The sequence below is a fragment of the Siniperca chuatsi genome, linkage group LG11, assembly GCF_020085105.1.
Source record: "Siniperca chuatsi isolate FFG_IHB_CAS linkage group LG11, ASM2008510v1, whole genome shotgun sequence".
Taxonomy (NCBI): Eukaryota; Metazoa; Chordata; class Actinopteri; order Centrarchiformes; family Sinipercidae; genus Siniperca; species Siniperca chuatsi.
The window spans coordinates 11,531,127-11,545,715 of NC_058052.1; the positions used below are offsets into that span (position 1 = coordinate 11,531,127).

At 39.5% G+C, this 14,589-nt stretch overlaps 1 protein-coding gene across 6 annotated transcripts in view; it reads right to left on the bottom strand.

The window, feature by feature from the left end:
- Window positions 1-2,200: 2,200 nt before the first annotated feature.
- pde10a (phosphodiesterase 10A) overlaps window positions 2,201-14,589 on the bottom strand; it is a 56,339-nt gene continuing 43,950 nt past the window's right edge. For 5 of the 6 annotated variants that reach the window (XM_044215477.1, XM_044215479.1, XM_044215480.1 and 2 more), the window contains 16 exons: window positions 14,404-14,559; window positions 13,454-13,504; window positions 12,862-12,920; window positions 12,504-12,555; window positions 11,784-11,926; window positions 11,415-11,507; window positions 10,898-11,084; window positions 9,766-9,908; window positions 9,397-9,480; window positions 9,152-9,302; window positions 8,861-9,016; window positions 7,836-8,008; window positions 7,606-7,717; window positions 7,319-7,399; window positions 6,100-6,188; window positions 2,201-4,711 (listed from right to left, as the gene is read on the bottom strand). In XM_044215477.1, coding sequence (XP_044071412.1) covers window positions 4,612-4,711; window positions 6,100-6,188; window positions 7,319-7,399; window positions 7,606-7,717; window positions 7,836-8,008; window positions 8,861-9,016; window positions 9,152-9,302; window positions 9,397-9,480; window positions 9,766-9,908; window positions 10,898-11,084; window positions 11,415-11,507; window positions 11,784-11,926; window positions 12,504-12,555; window positions 12,862-12,920; window positions 13,454-13,504; window positions 14,404-14,559 — 1,830 coding nt within the window. In that variant the 3' untranslated portion in view covers window positions 2,201-4,611. The remainder of the gene's footprint in view (window positions 4,712-6,099; window positions 6,189-7,318; window positions 7,400-7,605; window positions 7,718-7,835; window positions 8,009-8,860; window positions 9,017-9,151; window positions 9,303-9,396; window positions 9,481-9,765; window positions 9,909-10,897; window positions 11,085-11,414; window positions 11,508-11,783; window positions 11,927-12,503; window positions 12,556-12,861; window positions 12,921-13,453; window positions 13,505-14,403; window positions 14,560-14,589) is intronic. The other variant, XM_044215478.1, reaches the window with a different exon arrangement.

Genomic DNA, 14,589 nt, shown 5'->3' on the forward strand with positions numbered 1-14,589 from the left:
CTGCTGTAAATGCTTTAACCAAACTATTATCTTAATCTGGTTATTCACAATAATTGGGTTATTGTGTGCAAGCAAACACAAATTGGTGAGATTAGTCTACAGAGCAAAAGAGAGGGAGGAGGAGAAGGAGAGTGAAACTCTGCCTCAGGGCTGGAACTGCCAGAATAGGAAAGCACCCAGATGGCAAAGCTGAGTATGAGGGAAGAGACAGTCTAACATGCTATGCTTCTTTGAAACAGTTAGGGCCATACAATGGAGTTTACATTCATCTGCATCCTTGTGTCCGCCATTAACATTTGATGTAATGATGTTAAATAAAATAATCCAGCGGAGGATGGAAGAAGCTCCCAGAAGTTTACTTGCCAGAAGTTTGAGGATGCATTGCTGATGACAGTGAAAAGGAAAGATTAATTTCCAGATTTATGCATTACATAACAAATTTGATAATATCTCCTTACAGGGTCAGTGATTATGACTTTAGAACCTATAGAGCTAAAAGAGATGACTTAGATGACATAGATGACTTATTGTTCCATTGGTAATTTAATATTTTCAAAGTAATAAAATGTAAATACAAAAAGAATCACCTCTGTGGCTTGAATGCCTTCAGATAAAAAGATGTAACTCCACTGAGCAAGTATTTATTGAAGAGCTGCTATTTCGGAATTGTCTGTAATTAATAGTATCATATAAAATGCTTATTGAGGGTTAAAAAATAGATTTTCATTCATGATATTCTATATTCAAAGACAATAATATCGCCCCATATACACTGCTAAACACACTTTCCATGCCACCCCAAACAACAGATCCAAGCATGCCACCAAATGAAAATTTGAAACTTAGACATACAGTACAGCAGGGATTTCTGAGAAAATCGTCTTTTTTTCCCCAGTGTATTTCCATTGATCATAGGATGGTACAAGATGGCAGCAGGAACAGCTCAAAAGGCAATAATGAATGGACTATAAAATTGTACCTACCAGAAAATATGATTTGAGATAGGTAAGAATGGTGAAATGTTTGACCGTTTAATGTATATTAAGTACTAATAATGCAGGCTAAAAATAGGGCCAATGTCATGGTACAAATTTCTTAGATTATTTTACATTATTGTGTAATTTTAATGGGGTGGTGAGACATTACTCAGTATGTCCAGTAGGCCGCAGTCGTCTCAGTTTGTCCAGCTAGAAATTATGTTCTCACCATTGCCAGTAATTTTGAAGATGCCATTTTTTCGGGTTGTCTGTCTGTCTGTCTGTCTGTCTGTCTGTCCGTCTGTGATTAGAATTTGGTGGTCAAAGGTCAAGGTCACTGTGACCTCACGTCCGTCCCATTCTTGTGAATGCGATATCTCAGGAAATTTGGCACAAACGTCCACTTGGACTCAAGGATGAACTGGTTAGAATTTGGTGGTCAAAGGTCAAAGGTCAAGGTCAGTGTGATGTCACAAAACACATTTTTGGCCATAACTCAAGAGTTGAATTGACACTAAATATGTGACACTTGTAACTCAAAGGTCAAGATCATTGACCTAAAAATAGGTTTTTAGCCATAATTTAAGAAAGAATTGGAGTGCGTCTAGCTAATCGTGATCCAGTGAGTGAGTGAATTCCACCTACAGCCCATAGAGAGGCATCTAAAAATGCCAGGAGGAAACAAAAGCACCACATTTTGTGTAGCTATACTCTATAACAATCCATCTTTACATAGTAATCAAGTACACGTGTACCTGCTTAGCCAATACATGTATGATAATTCATTAATCAGTTCAACAATGTATATTCACTGGAACCATACATACGTATCATCAATACAGTGATAACTTCTATTTAGCCAAAAAATAGACTTTATACCTTTTATTCAATTCCTTCAAATTATTCACTACATATATTATATGAGTCTGGACAGACATGGATGTAAACTGCAACTTGACTGGTTGGCAGAGGCATACAACTGCGACTTTCATAAAATGCATTACCAATTGACCCTGGCCCCCGATCTCTGGGATAGTTAAACAAATGGACCTGATTAAGTGCACTAACATGCCGACCAATCAGGAGTGATGCATTGTCACCCAACACTGTCACTGACTCTGCAGATCTATTGATAAAATAGTATGCATTAAGAGTGGAATAAATGCAAATAAATAGGTAATAGGTAATCCAAACATGAAATAAAGAATGATCTGGCACAGAAGTGTATTTTTCAGGTATTTAATAAAAGTCATTTGGGCTACTGCTCTTACATTTACAGTTGAGACATTCCGCAATTATTCTGGGTAACAGTAACATGTCTAGACCGTTTTGTTTATTTTAATGTTTACTTTGTACAAAACAAAAAGGCCAACATTTTTCTTTGTATAAAAAATATAAGTTAATTTAAATTTAACTCTAATTAAGAAAATAACAATAGTAATAATAGCAATAATAATAATCATCAATAATAATGATAAAGATCATAAGCTAAACATAGTGCAGACAATGGGATATAACTGGTGCTGAAAAGTAGAAGGGACAGTGCAGTGTCATGGACTTAACCATGTTCTCAGGTGGGGTTGGGGGGGGTTCAAAAGCTTTCTCTCTTTCTAACGCACACACATGCACACACACAAACACACAGTGTACACACCCAGTCAGAAAGTGCACAACTGCCATTCAGTTTAGCACCATCAGAGCATACATCTCAGTCTGTACAAACTAACTCCTAGATTGTACACAGTATACACCTATTATCGTATATGCAAAAATTATATATAAACTTCAGTTTAGGTGCATGCTAATTGTTGCTCTTGGTTGAAGCTTACTGGAAGCAATTCTGAAAAGTAAGACAGAGCACATCATGGAAACTGCCACCACCGAGGATCTGCAATCAACAAAACATTCATCAAAATGTACATTCACACCAGCGAGGGCCACAGTACCAGTCGTAAAACAAATAATTGGAGCGGTAATTTCAGTCTTGGAGGGACAATGTCCACTGGAATGATAGTTTCAGACAAAACTATTGTCTTTTGGAAGATCTCGGAAACTCATTTGTACCCCCTTGCATGATGTTGGACAGTCAGCGTAAAGGAGGATGATTTATTTCCTTTGACAGGGTGTGGATATGAGGGGAACTTCCGTTACACACCTGCAAAAAGTCAGCCAACATTCTTGAGTTGCAATCCCAGAGATAGACACATGATGCACTTTAGCAACAGGTTTGACATAATGGGAAAATATGAAGCCGACCATTGTTGAGACTTCTGTTAAGCTGCTGTGCCTGGCATCAACAGCAAAATGATAAAGTGTTCAGTGTCATAAATGTTTCATACTACAGCTTTAAACCAGAAAGGACACTCGTCTATGTCAAAAAGAGACTGTATAGGCTACGACTTATTCAGCCCTTTTATTTAATTTATACCTCAATAATTCATCACGCCTCAACCATGTAAATAAATCAGGGCGCTGTCTGGACATTACATAAGGTATTCAACATGTACAAAGTTTGTTGTGCCACTGCAAACAAACAAATCTTTATAATCCGCTGAGACACTTTGCCAACTTGTGCAGTATCCTCATTTTACTTGTGTTTTATTCATGGCTGTAGAAGTGATTACTGATTAATGAGGAGGAACCAGATTGCATTGTACAATAATTTATGATGTGATAGTGGCGTGAAAAATGTTTTGAGTGGAAATTCAAAAGTATGCAGTCTTGGATTACTATACCTCATGTGAAACAGATGCTATTTGTGCATCTCCTACAAACATTATTACTGCTGGCCTGGGATCAGATCCTTTTAATCAGAAGAAAGCTGATGTACTAAGCAGCAGGTTCCTAAATGCCAGGGGGGGCCGGGGGCAGTGCTGTGGGGTCCACTTCAGGGAGACGTTGTGACTCTCTTGTGACTGTGTTCACATGTGTCGACATTATTTAACTCCTCTCGTCACAGTTCATCCATGTTTTGTAGAATATGCTGCGGGGGGATTTGCCATCTCCACATAGAATAGGCTGTATGTCTTTATTCAAGTACTGCAAAGGATTTTTGCTCAAAAAGTAATAAAAAAACATTCTAACATCATTACACCATACATCTGCTCTACACATTCCTTCTGTCTGGGAATACCTTGCTGAAGTGGTGCATGTACAATAAACCTACCACAAAAGGCAAACTGTACCATTTCAAAAAAGCCTGAACCGACAACGAGTTTTCACATATTCTAGCCTGTGAAAGGTTCAGAGTAAGGCCTCTGCAAATACAAGACCATAAAAGAATCAGCTCAAATAAAAATAAAAAAAATCTTAAAATAACATAAAACAGCCAAAATAACACAACCAAAATGGCACAAGTCCATTCTACCAAATGAATTCCCAAGCTGAGTGGATGTAGGGTGATGGGTTGATGTCCCTCCCCATCGGCTGTCTGTCAGTCTCTGGGATCGGTGAAACCGTCAGTGTTGACACCTCCGTCACCCAATGAGGTAACCGTGTGTTTTCAAAGTCAAGTTGCCTTTAGCTGATCCGTCTCCTGCTAACACAGGATGTGGGTTCTTCCCCCTACAAAGTTCCAGGTCCGTGGCAGGATTCCGGTTGTATTCCTTTGGTGGGCCAGCAACCCCTTTGGTAGTCAGTTGTCCACTTTGACAGGGCCTGAATCACAAGGCTGGCTGGGCACTATGTCCTCCGCCTCTCCCCGTGATATCTTCTCCCACTGGCCCAGGTTCTCCCTGCAAACATAAAGAACCTCCATCAGATAGAGACTCAGCAAGTTGTGGGTTTATAATCAAGGCTGTGCTACTAACTCAGACATTTCATTTCTTACTACAAAGACATGGCTTAGAATTTGAAATAACAGGATAAAGTCATGTCAGCATGAATAAAACTTCATCAATAAAAAGGGCAAAAGTATTTATGATGGTTATATCAAACAAAAACACACTGGATGAAATTGTCTAATGTTTTTTTGCTTTAATTATATTAGGCTAATAATTGCCTTTTGATTTGATTAAGCTATTATCAGATGTATATTTGTTACTTATCCACAGCTGTCAATTTTCAGTTTTCTTGTTTGAATGAAAATTAAATGTACCGCTGTAGCTATTGATGGGGCTGATGTTACAAATGGTATGGACATAATATTATTAGAGAGAGCCAGAACTTAAAAAAAAGATAAGATAAGCTGAAATCAAGTCTGACATACGAGTGCAAAGAGTGCTGCCCTTTGCTGCCATTCCATTCAATTAGCCAGCCTGATGCAGCATACACATCTGTGGCAGATCCCACAACAAGCAGCCGGACTCTGCAGGGTCTAGGCCTGCTGCCCACCCAGAGCCTGTTGCTGATGTACAGCCGGAGCTTAAATATTACACTGCTCACTTTGTTTGCATTCCCTGCAGATCAAGGTCATAGCGTCTTAAAAACCAGCGGGTTACCCCAGGAGGGAAGGCAAATGTGAAATATGATCCTGTTCAACAACCATAAACTACACACATAAATATATTCTTAGACTCTTATCGAATGTGACATGTAATGTTCAGACACACAATGTCACACACTGATACACCAAGTTAGCAAGAGCAACCATTTCCTGTAGATACACTGTATTCTATATTGAAATGTGTCAGACAGTTATAGCACAAGTTTGTTTAATCCAATATCAGCACAGTAGCATGTGTGTTTTGTGTGTATTTTCAGTGGAACGTTTGGAACGCTCCTACACACACACACACACACACACACACACACACACACACACACACACACACACACACACTCCTTATTACTTCTAATCTTATTTGTCTGGCCAACTGCTGCTGGTCAGATGAGGCCAGCATACACACCACTTGCTGCACTTCAAGCTGTTGTCAGTGCGTTTATTGACCATATCAGATGTGGAATCAGCATGACAATATTATGTAAAGTAACTTTTTGATTGTTTTGTGTTTTTGACCTATTTCACAAGAAACACCTACAATTATACAGTTAGTTATTTTTTTATTCCTAAACACATATCCTAGATACGTTCTCTGTCACCTCAAAATCTTTCTTGGTCATAGCACACAGTGGAGGACGAGACTTTCCCTTATACTTTAAAACTGTTGCTTTGAATACTTACTTGCAGGCCTCTAAAAGAGGACTGGATGGAGGGAAAAGCTCTGATAGTGTCGTGTAGCATGGAATTGCAACAGCATTGTAGAATCCCACCTTAAAAAAAGACAGAAAAACAAACAAACAGATATAATTAGGCAGTAGAAGCACATTTGTATTAACATTTTTAGAAACAGTATGATAAATTAATGTCATACATTAAGGAACAATCAGAAATGCAACACACATCTCATGATTTTAATTTTCTCTGTTGTCTGTGATGTGCTGATAATAGCTTATTTATGACCAAAGACTGTGAAATGGGGTATCTGGGGGAGGCTTTAATCCTTTGGGTATGAGAAACAGTGTTCCCAGTGTGTTGGGGTCTAAAACCTACTTCAAAAATTCTGAAATTCCCACAAAAGATTTGTTTCAATGGGTAAAATTTTTTTTTAGATCATGTATTTAAAATGGCAGTTTAATTGAAAGCAAGAGGGTAGACGAAACAGACTTAAGTGAACCTGTGGGGTTGACTATGGGTGCGTAGGTGCTTGACAGTAAGTCTCTCTTAATGTGGGTTTTTTGTTGTTTTACCTGTATTACTATTTAAAAAACATTTACAAGGTCATTATGCTTAATAAAAACATAATTATTATATTGTTATACTATTATGACATTATTATAACAATATTTTTATCAGGCTATTATTGTCTAAAACTACTCTAATGACTATAGTAGCTAATTGATTTGATTTCCTGGCAGGCACAGCATTTGTTAAAATGTATATGGTTACACAGGGTCAAACATTGTTCTGGTGAATAGTTTAACCCTTATTATTTATCAGTTTGCAATGTTTATTAAACTGCATATACCCATACAGTAGCATTCTGTAGGGGTGTATGTTATTTCTATGAGAATGGTAAAAATACAGCTATGCTAAAACTAAATTATATTTTTATCTCAAGCTATAGAGACACTATCTATCTTTGATTTCAAGACATTATTTACACAGTAAGTCAACTATTGGTAATCCTACTTGAGCAGCATTTTCCCGTACTCTTTTGAGCCCTGGCATTTGTGGTTTCTTCTCCTTATTTTTTTCTTCTCAAACCTTTTGAAAAGGACTACTAACCTTTAGTGGTTATTCTACACCATCAGAATGCAAAAATGTTTTGAGTGTGTGTGTGTGTGTGTGATGTAGAGAGTAAGCACGGTTAGAGACACATAAGTAAAAGTGCTGCTATTACTTGGCCTTGGGGAACCTCGTCCTTCTTGTCTCTGTCCATCATCGGAATCGGCTGCATCCCAATCTTCTTCATCTCATCTCCCTGAAGGAACAAAATAAAGAGAGAAAGTTCCTTTTATTTTTGCATACTGTGGCAAACCTTCTGACCGCTATATGACACTGTTTTGTGCTTTACAAATTGTAGGACGGCTAAGTGTGGCAGCATTTACAAGTACTAATAGAGGTCTGACTGTAATAATGGAGGCACGATCATGACACTGTTTAAACTCCAGCAGTATCCCAGTGTACCTCAGCCCAGAACTCAGCATAGATGTCGTTGGCTGTGAGTCGTGTGATTTGCCATTTCTTGGTGACAGAACACAGGTCACATGCTGTCATCATCAGACCAATCACACGGTCCCTGGAGGGGAGCAAAGTCTTGTTATAGCCGCGTGGAGAAACTCAATGTGCTGTTTATGTGCACCAGGTCCACGTTTCTCTGTGTGACGCTATGAGACCTGGTATGATCCTGACCTGACCTGTGTGTGTGGTTGTTCAAGTCAAGCGCACGTGAGGTCAGCAGCTCCGTCAGCTGCTGGTGGTTGTTGAAATACAGGGCGAGGTCTGTGGCGATGATGGCCTTCCGGATGATCTCCAGCACCTGCTCGTACTCGCTGGAATTCAGGTTGGAGAAAATATTGTGCCCTTCCAGCTATGAGAAACAAAGAGATCAATAAAAAAGCAAAAGCTCCACTTATGAGGCGTTCAGCTCAGCTAGACTACAACAGGTTGTAATCTCACGTTCATCTCAGGCCATCTCAGGTTCACGACCTGCCAGCAGATCCTGGACACAAGAGGGCACTCAGAACTAAACTATGATCCTTTCAATGGATCTGTAATTGACAGTGTGTGTGAGTGTGTGTGCATGTAAGCATTAGTTTTCAATAAATTATATGTTAATTAAAGTATACAGTTACAGGATGCATGCATGCAAATTCGAAGAAAGTAAAAATGTTTTTATAAATGTGAAGACTAAGTGCTTCTCTTACACAGAAAAAACAGCTATTGAACAAATTAAAAACTAAAAATGTAATTAAATTCGGGTTGATTTTTATCTAAGCAGTTTTAGTCTCTAAAAGTCTGCTCTATGGTCAATATGAGTATTTGAAGCTAGGTGTTTTGGCAAAATCTGAGGGCATCGTTTTGCAGTGTCTGGCAACTATGTTTTACGTGGCCATCTATCTTTATTGGTAGGCTTCAAATTGTGATGCGCTTTCTGCTTTGCTGATGAAGTTTGTCCACATATGACATCATTTTTGACATCTTCCCTTTGCTGCTGTACGCTGAATTATTTTGTAATTTCGGTGATTCTTTTGCATGTGGTATTCCCGTTCTTTTGCCCACCGTCTGCACGTCTTTAAGCAAGTCAGAGATATGCATACATAATGAAAAGGTCAAAACATGTTATGCAAAACACATCATTTCATCATTAGAATTTAAAAGACAATAAATAAAAAAATGTTGACTTTAATTGTACAGTAAGTTCTGCATAGTGGAGCTCTACCTGTAGGATGGAGACAGTCTGAGAGAAGTGGTGTTGTTCCATGGTCGAGGTGGAGTACAGAGCAGCCAGCGGATGGTCAAACTTTTGCAGGTATGTGTTGCTGTACCCCCGATGGTCCAGATCATGGCACAGGCAGGCTATCAACAGACCCTTCTTCTGTAAACCAGAGTACGAAGACAGGAAAAAAAAAAATCTTGAAATCAAAAAGGACCCCCAGATGCTAATCTTGTTTTCAAATTGAATTTCTTTTTGTCAGGAAGCAGTAAAACCCAGACCCAGTAAGGAGCAAACCTCTAGCTCTGTGAACATCCCAGTGGTTTTCTGCAGGATGGCGTACATACAGTGTGCCACCGTCACTGCGTGCTTCCAGTTGTGGTAGGGCACACGCCGGTAATTCTTCCGTACAGACATGGTGAACCGACACAGCTTCTCCAGCTCAAAGCTACAGACGGAAAGAAAGTATGCTTAACAATTAATCATTCCAAGCTTTGATGAAGAACTGACACTGACATCGTCATGGCCCAGTAACACCTTACCTGGTCTTTCCACAGGAGCTATGAACCATGTAGATAAAGACAGCAGGCCAGATCTCCTCAAAGGGATTAATGTCAAAGTGGAACCTGCGGAAGGGAGGAAGTGATGGGAGGAGAGTCTTAAATTAGCATCTACAGCACACAGAGGGACAGATGAGGGGACTTCTGAGGTTTGGGTGTGTTAAACTGACTGTCCCTTCCTGCACTGTGTATGCCCCCCTCCCCCACCACATCACAGCTTCTTCATTCAGGTCTGGACTCTGTCGCCATTCCTTTCAGAGACAAGTGGCTATAGACCAACTACATTCAGGGTCACGAGCAGAGATAGTGACCAAAACCAGCTTTGAATCTGAACCTGAAAGGGGCACTCACATTTCGATCTCTTTATAAATGGGTGCAGGTAGGTTGAGCTGGGTAAGGGTCTTCCATTCTTCCGATGTGCAGATGCTGTGATAAGACAGTTTTTCCATCGTCACTCTGTAAATGCATTCAGAGTGCCGGATCCGGTGGTACATCTGCAGAGAGATACACAGGGAAATCACAGAACAGGAATTAGTATTTAAAATGTCAAGAGAGAAACTGAACACTCCAGTGCTATAAATACCATCTTCTGTTGAATTCTTTAGGTATCACTGTTGGAATTTCCAAAAGGGTCAGACAAAGTTAAGTTAACCGCAAAAGTCCTGCATCATATTTTATCTGTGCGTCTCCACATCTGGTTTTTATCCCTGTCCCCTTCCCAGACAGGCAGGCAGGAATAAGACAGTCAGGTACATGCGCCAAGCCTCACACCTTTCACCATAAATCACCATAAATCAGATGCTGGCCGAAGTGAGTTTCCTAGAGACGTGAGGCATAAATTACAGCTAAACATAAATCCTGTCAGTGGACGGATGCAGACTGCTTGTCTTAAAATATTAACATGCCTCATCAATTTTAAAACCAACTTTGTGACGCTGCTCCTGCGTAAGTTTGTCGCACGAGATGATGGTGAGTCAGGCCCCACAGAGAGGAGAGGCTCTGACAGACAGACCACACAACGCAAGCTTCCAGAGTTAGCATGATTCATGAAACGTCTGTGTGTTCCATGTAAGGGATAATCATCACTGCCAAAAATTGATTTTATTCACATTTTGGGGCAATGCGCACTTTAAATAGAAGCTGTTTGCACAATCTTTGTCAACCTTGGGCAGAAAAATGAAATGACTACTCTGAGAAATAGGGAAACCCGCAGCCTAGTAACAGCTGAAACAAGCCTTCCAGCTATAAGTATGAATTTAGGACGGTGATGAGGCCACTACGTCAAAGGTGCAGTTATCTGAAAAGAAACCAATCAGAACTGAGTAGTCATGGCCATGAAGTGTTATATAATCTTCACGTAATCTACCTACACTGCAAAAGATAAAGAGCAGGCTTGTGCAGACAGATATAAAGAGAATGTTTTTGCTGTTGGAGAAGATCTGTTAGTCGTTTAAATATTTGAAGACTAATTCAGTTTACTCACATTTGCACAATGTAAGGCCAGAGCACAAAAGACAGCAAACATCTTAAAGTTGTTCTCATCTGTTTTAGTGAAGGCACTTCCGCTTAGCTTGTTCACCATCTGCACCACACCTATAACGCTCCCCCTGCTCACGATGGGCATGCACAGGATGTTCCGCGTGGTGTAACCGGTTTTGAGGTCCACCTCTCTGTTAAGGAAGACATACAAACATATGAGACAACAGTTTGACATTCATCACAGAGTTCGTTTAAATGAGTTTATAATGTGAACCATACAGAAGAAGAGCAGCATGTTTACGTCTTAACTTCTGGTTTACACTGAAGGCCTTTACAATGAGTAGGAGTATGACTACAGTATTTTTATCCTAAATACAGGAGAATAAGCAAAGTCAACTAAAGAAAAATTGTCTAGGATGTGTCATAGCACAACTTCAAGAAGGTTAATTAGATTGTTGATAATGATATATAACGGAAAAGACAAGTAAAAATGGATTATCGTAGAGTCTGTTGGAGTTTACCGGTTGAACCGTGGGTCTGCATAGGCATCTGGGATATTTAAGACTTCCCCTGTCTGAGCCACTTGGCCAGCTATTCCCTTGTCTATAGAAAACCTAAAGGGAGAGAGGAGAGGAGAGGACAAGAGTTAGGTTTGTGGACTGCTGGTGCTGGGTAGATGGGTGAAAATCTGCTTTAAAAATCAATAATAAATCAATAATATGAAAATCCATGTTCTACTCCTTCAAAATAAACTAGTATTTTTCAATGAAAATCTGTATAAACTGAAAACTATGAGACTTATTTATATCAAAGAAGAACACAGACACTATCAAAATTAAATGAGTATACTATTTTGCACACTGTAAGAGAAAAGGGTAAATCTTACACACCTAATTTCTTTGGTTTTCCTAAAGACAGGTTTGCCTTCTTTCTCTTCCCCAATATCGAACAGGTCAGAGTACAGTTCTTTGTTGTTGTGATCTACCTGGAAGAGTGCGCACCTATCCGCATTCACCAGGTTTTTTGCATATATCTGCAAAAAAGCACCAGGGACACTGCAGTTTTAATTGCTTCTTTTGGATGGAACAGTTAAATGTGGAGAATTAAAACACACACAGTATAACAACAGGTCATTAAAGTTCATTTCAGTGTTTGAACCAGATGACTTGAATGACCTGAGATGAAACCACAGTCAGGCAACAAAATACATACAAACAGAGAGGAGGGTTTTAGTAAAAGAAACAGAAAAATCATGTTTTACACTCATCCAGATCACATTTGCTTTAGATTTGCAAAGTGGAAAAAATATTGCAAGCTGAAGACTCCTATTTTAGGTTGAGCCAAGTCTAAACATGTTTTTAAGCATGTCTATCAATTTATTATGCTGATACCGAATAATTATAATTATTATTATTATTATATATTATTAATGCCAACAAGCAAGTATTGTCAAGAAATATTAGCAGTGCCCCTCAGGTATCGAGATGTCCTGTGTGTATCTGTATTACAGCAACATTACTACTCTACACACATAATCTAACACACACTTCCAGGATGTGTAGCCTTGAAGACAATGTGAATGAACACATACATGCAGAAATCACACTCACCATAATATGTTCAAGTAGAGAATCTATTGCCACAATGTTATCAAAGTATGTTCTGTGCGAAAAGAAGAAATGGCGCATTGAGATGTTTGACAAATGGGAAGCTCTGATGACGTTCACATTCAAGACATGAAAGCTAAATTGGCTAAAATGCAGTAATTTCTTCTACTGTGTTAGCAAAACGTTGTATTTAACCATTGACCTGACATGAGAAAAGATGAGACACTAATTCACTTTAAACCCCATATCTTAATTTTGTTATACTTAGACTAAAATAAGAACATGCCGTAGATACACTTTTAAAATGTTTTCATCAGCATTAACTCAGTGTTAGGTAAACTGTCCCAACAGCAGCTCTTACTTTGACACATCTAGTAGGAAGTCATTGAGCTCAGTTTGTTTGGCGAGGCCTCTGCACACCTAGAAACAAAGAAAAATAGGTCATGACCTGGCACTCACACATATCACACATTTCTCACAGAACACATACAGCATCCTGCATGTACTGTAAACAAACCAACTTGCTGTCTACACACTTGGCTGTGGGCCACCTTCAAGAGTTTCAGTAACAACAGTGTTGCACTGCTCGCTGAGGCTCAGAGGTCCACTGTGGCCAGTGCTGCAGTGGGACGCTGCTTCTCTGAGGTGTTGGCTAACTGTTCGTATAAAAACAGCACTGGGGTGTAATGATGTCCTCGGGGAGCTGTTTGTTGAATCTACGGCTTAGTTGATTGGACTGGGCCCAGTGACAACCCAGTTCCTGTACACAGTGGATTTCCCCATTAAAAAACACCAGTGCAGAACCAGAACAAACAAAGTCAACCAAGATCATAATAAGTGGGACGGTTTCACCTTGTTCCCAGAAAAGTCTTTAATGAAGTGTTACAGCATAGTATGTCTGCTACAATGTGCAATTTTATATTCAAATCAGTCCTCTGTGGAAGTTTGCTCACCTGTACTTGATGAATGGCAACTGATGCCCATGCTAAATTAGCTGTTGCAACCTGGAAAAGAAAGTGAACCTCAGCTCCCATCACAGTCAACACAAGTTATCACACATTTTCAAGGTTTAATCAGTTCTTATCACATTTCCTCTTTTGTACTGTATATTTCAATATAATTATCTGTTCTGCACATCAGTCTCATAATCACAGAAGAGCCAGTTAGCCTACAGATTCAGAGCCACTCTGGGGACGCAGACTCACACAGGTAACACTACTGAGTCTGCATGTTTAATATTATGGATTAAAATTTAAGCAATGCAAAATTAAAGCTTCACTAATACATATGCTTATATGAAAAATGGGTCAAATGACTGTATTTAATGTTAAAGTGGTCGCTCTTAGTGACAAACCACAGAGAATTATCATGCGACTCTGCCATTCCCCTCAGCTCTACAGAGTTTTAGCGTCTTTCAGTTCATTGTTTTGGTTTTACAGCCTGCAACTTTAATGTTTTGGTTCACTTTCACCTCCTTTCCAATAGCTGTTTTCAAATATATAAGATGCTAAAATATCTGAGATATTAAAAAAAGGACAAAGGTAATTTTAAATATGCTGTCAACAAATGGTTTGTTCATGGAAAGTTTTAAATCTTTCTTCTGAATGTGAATCTTTAAAGCTTATTCACTGTGACTATACTTGCTTGAGCAACCTGTATGTTACTGTAAGTAATTAGTTCATTGCACTGCCATTTTACAGAATCTATTTCATTAGCACCTAGTAGAAAGTCCTTGGAGACAAAAATACAGCATTATTAAATATTTTCACAATCAACTGAAGCCCACAAATCTAATAGAGATCTTAAACAGATCCAGATTAAGGTGAATACCAGGCTAACTGTAGTTCTGTGAGCCTTGCTCCAGCCTTCCACTCTTGGTGTGTTTTGTCTGGGTCAGACTGACCTCCTGGTGGCTGAGGTTGAAGGGCTCCTTGCCCCAGTGCCGATGCAGCTCCAGAATGGCAATGAGGTCCCCGATGGCAGTGAGGATGGGGAGGCACAGGACAGAGTGAACATGGATCCCTGAGTCCTGCCCTGTGCCGTCGGGGAAGCGCTCGTCCTGCAACACACAGGTCAGTGCACAGGAGTT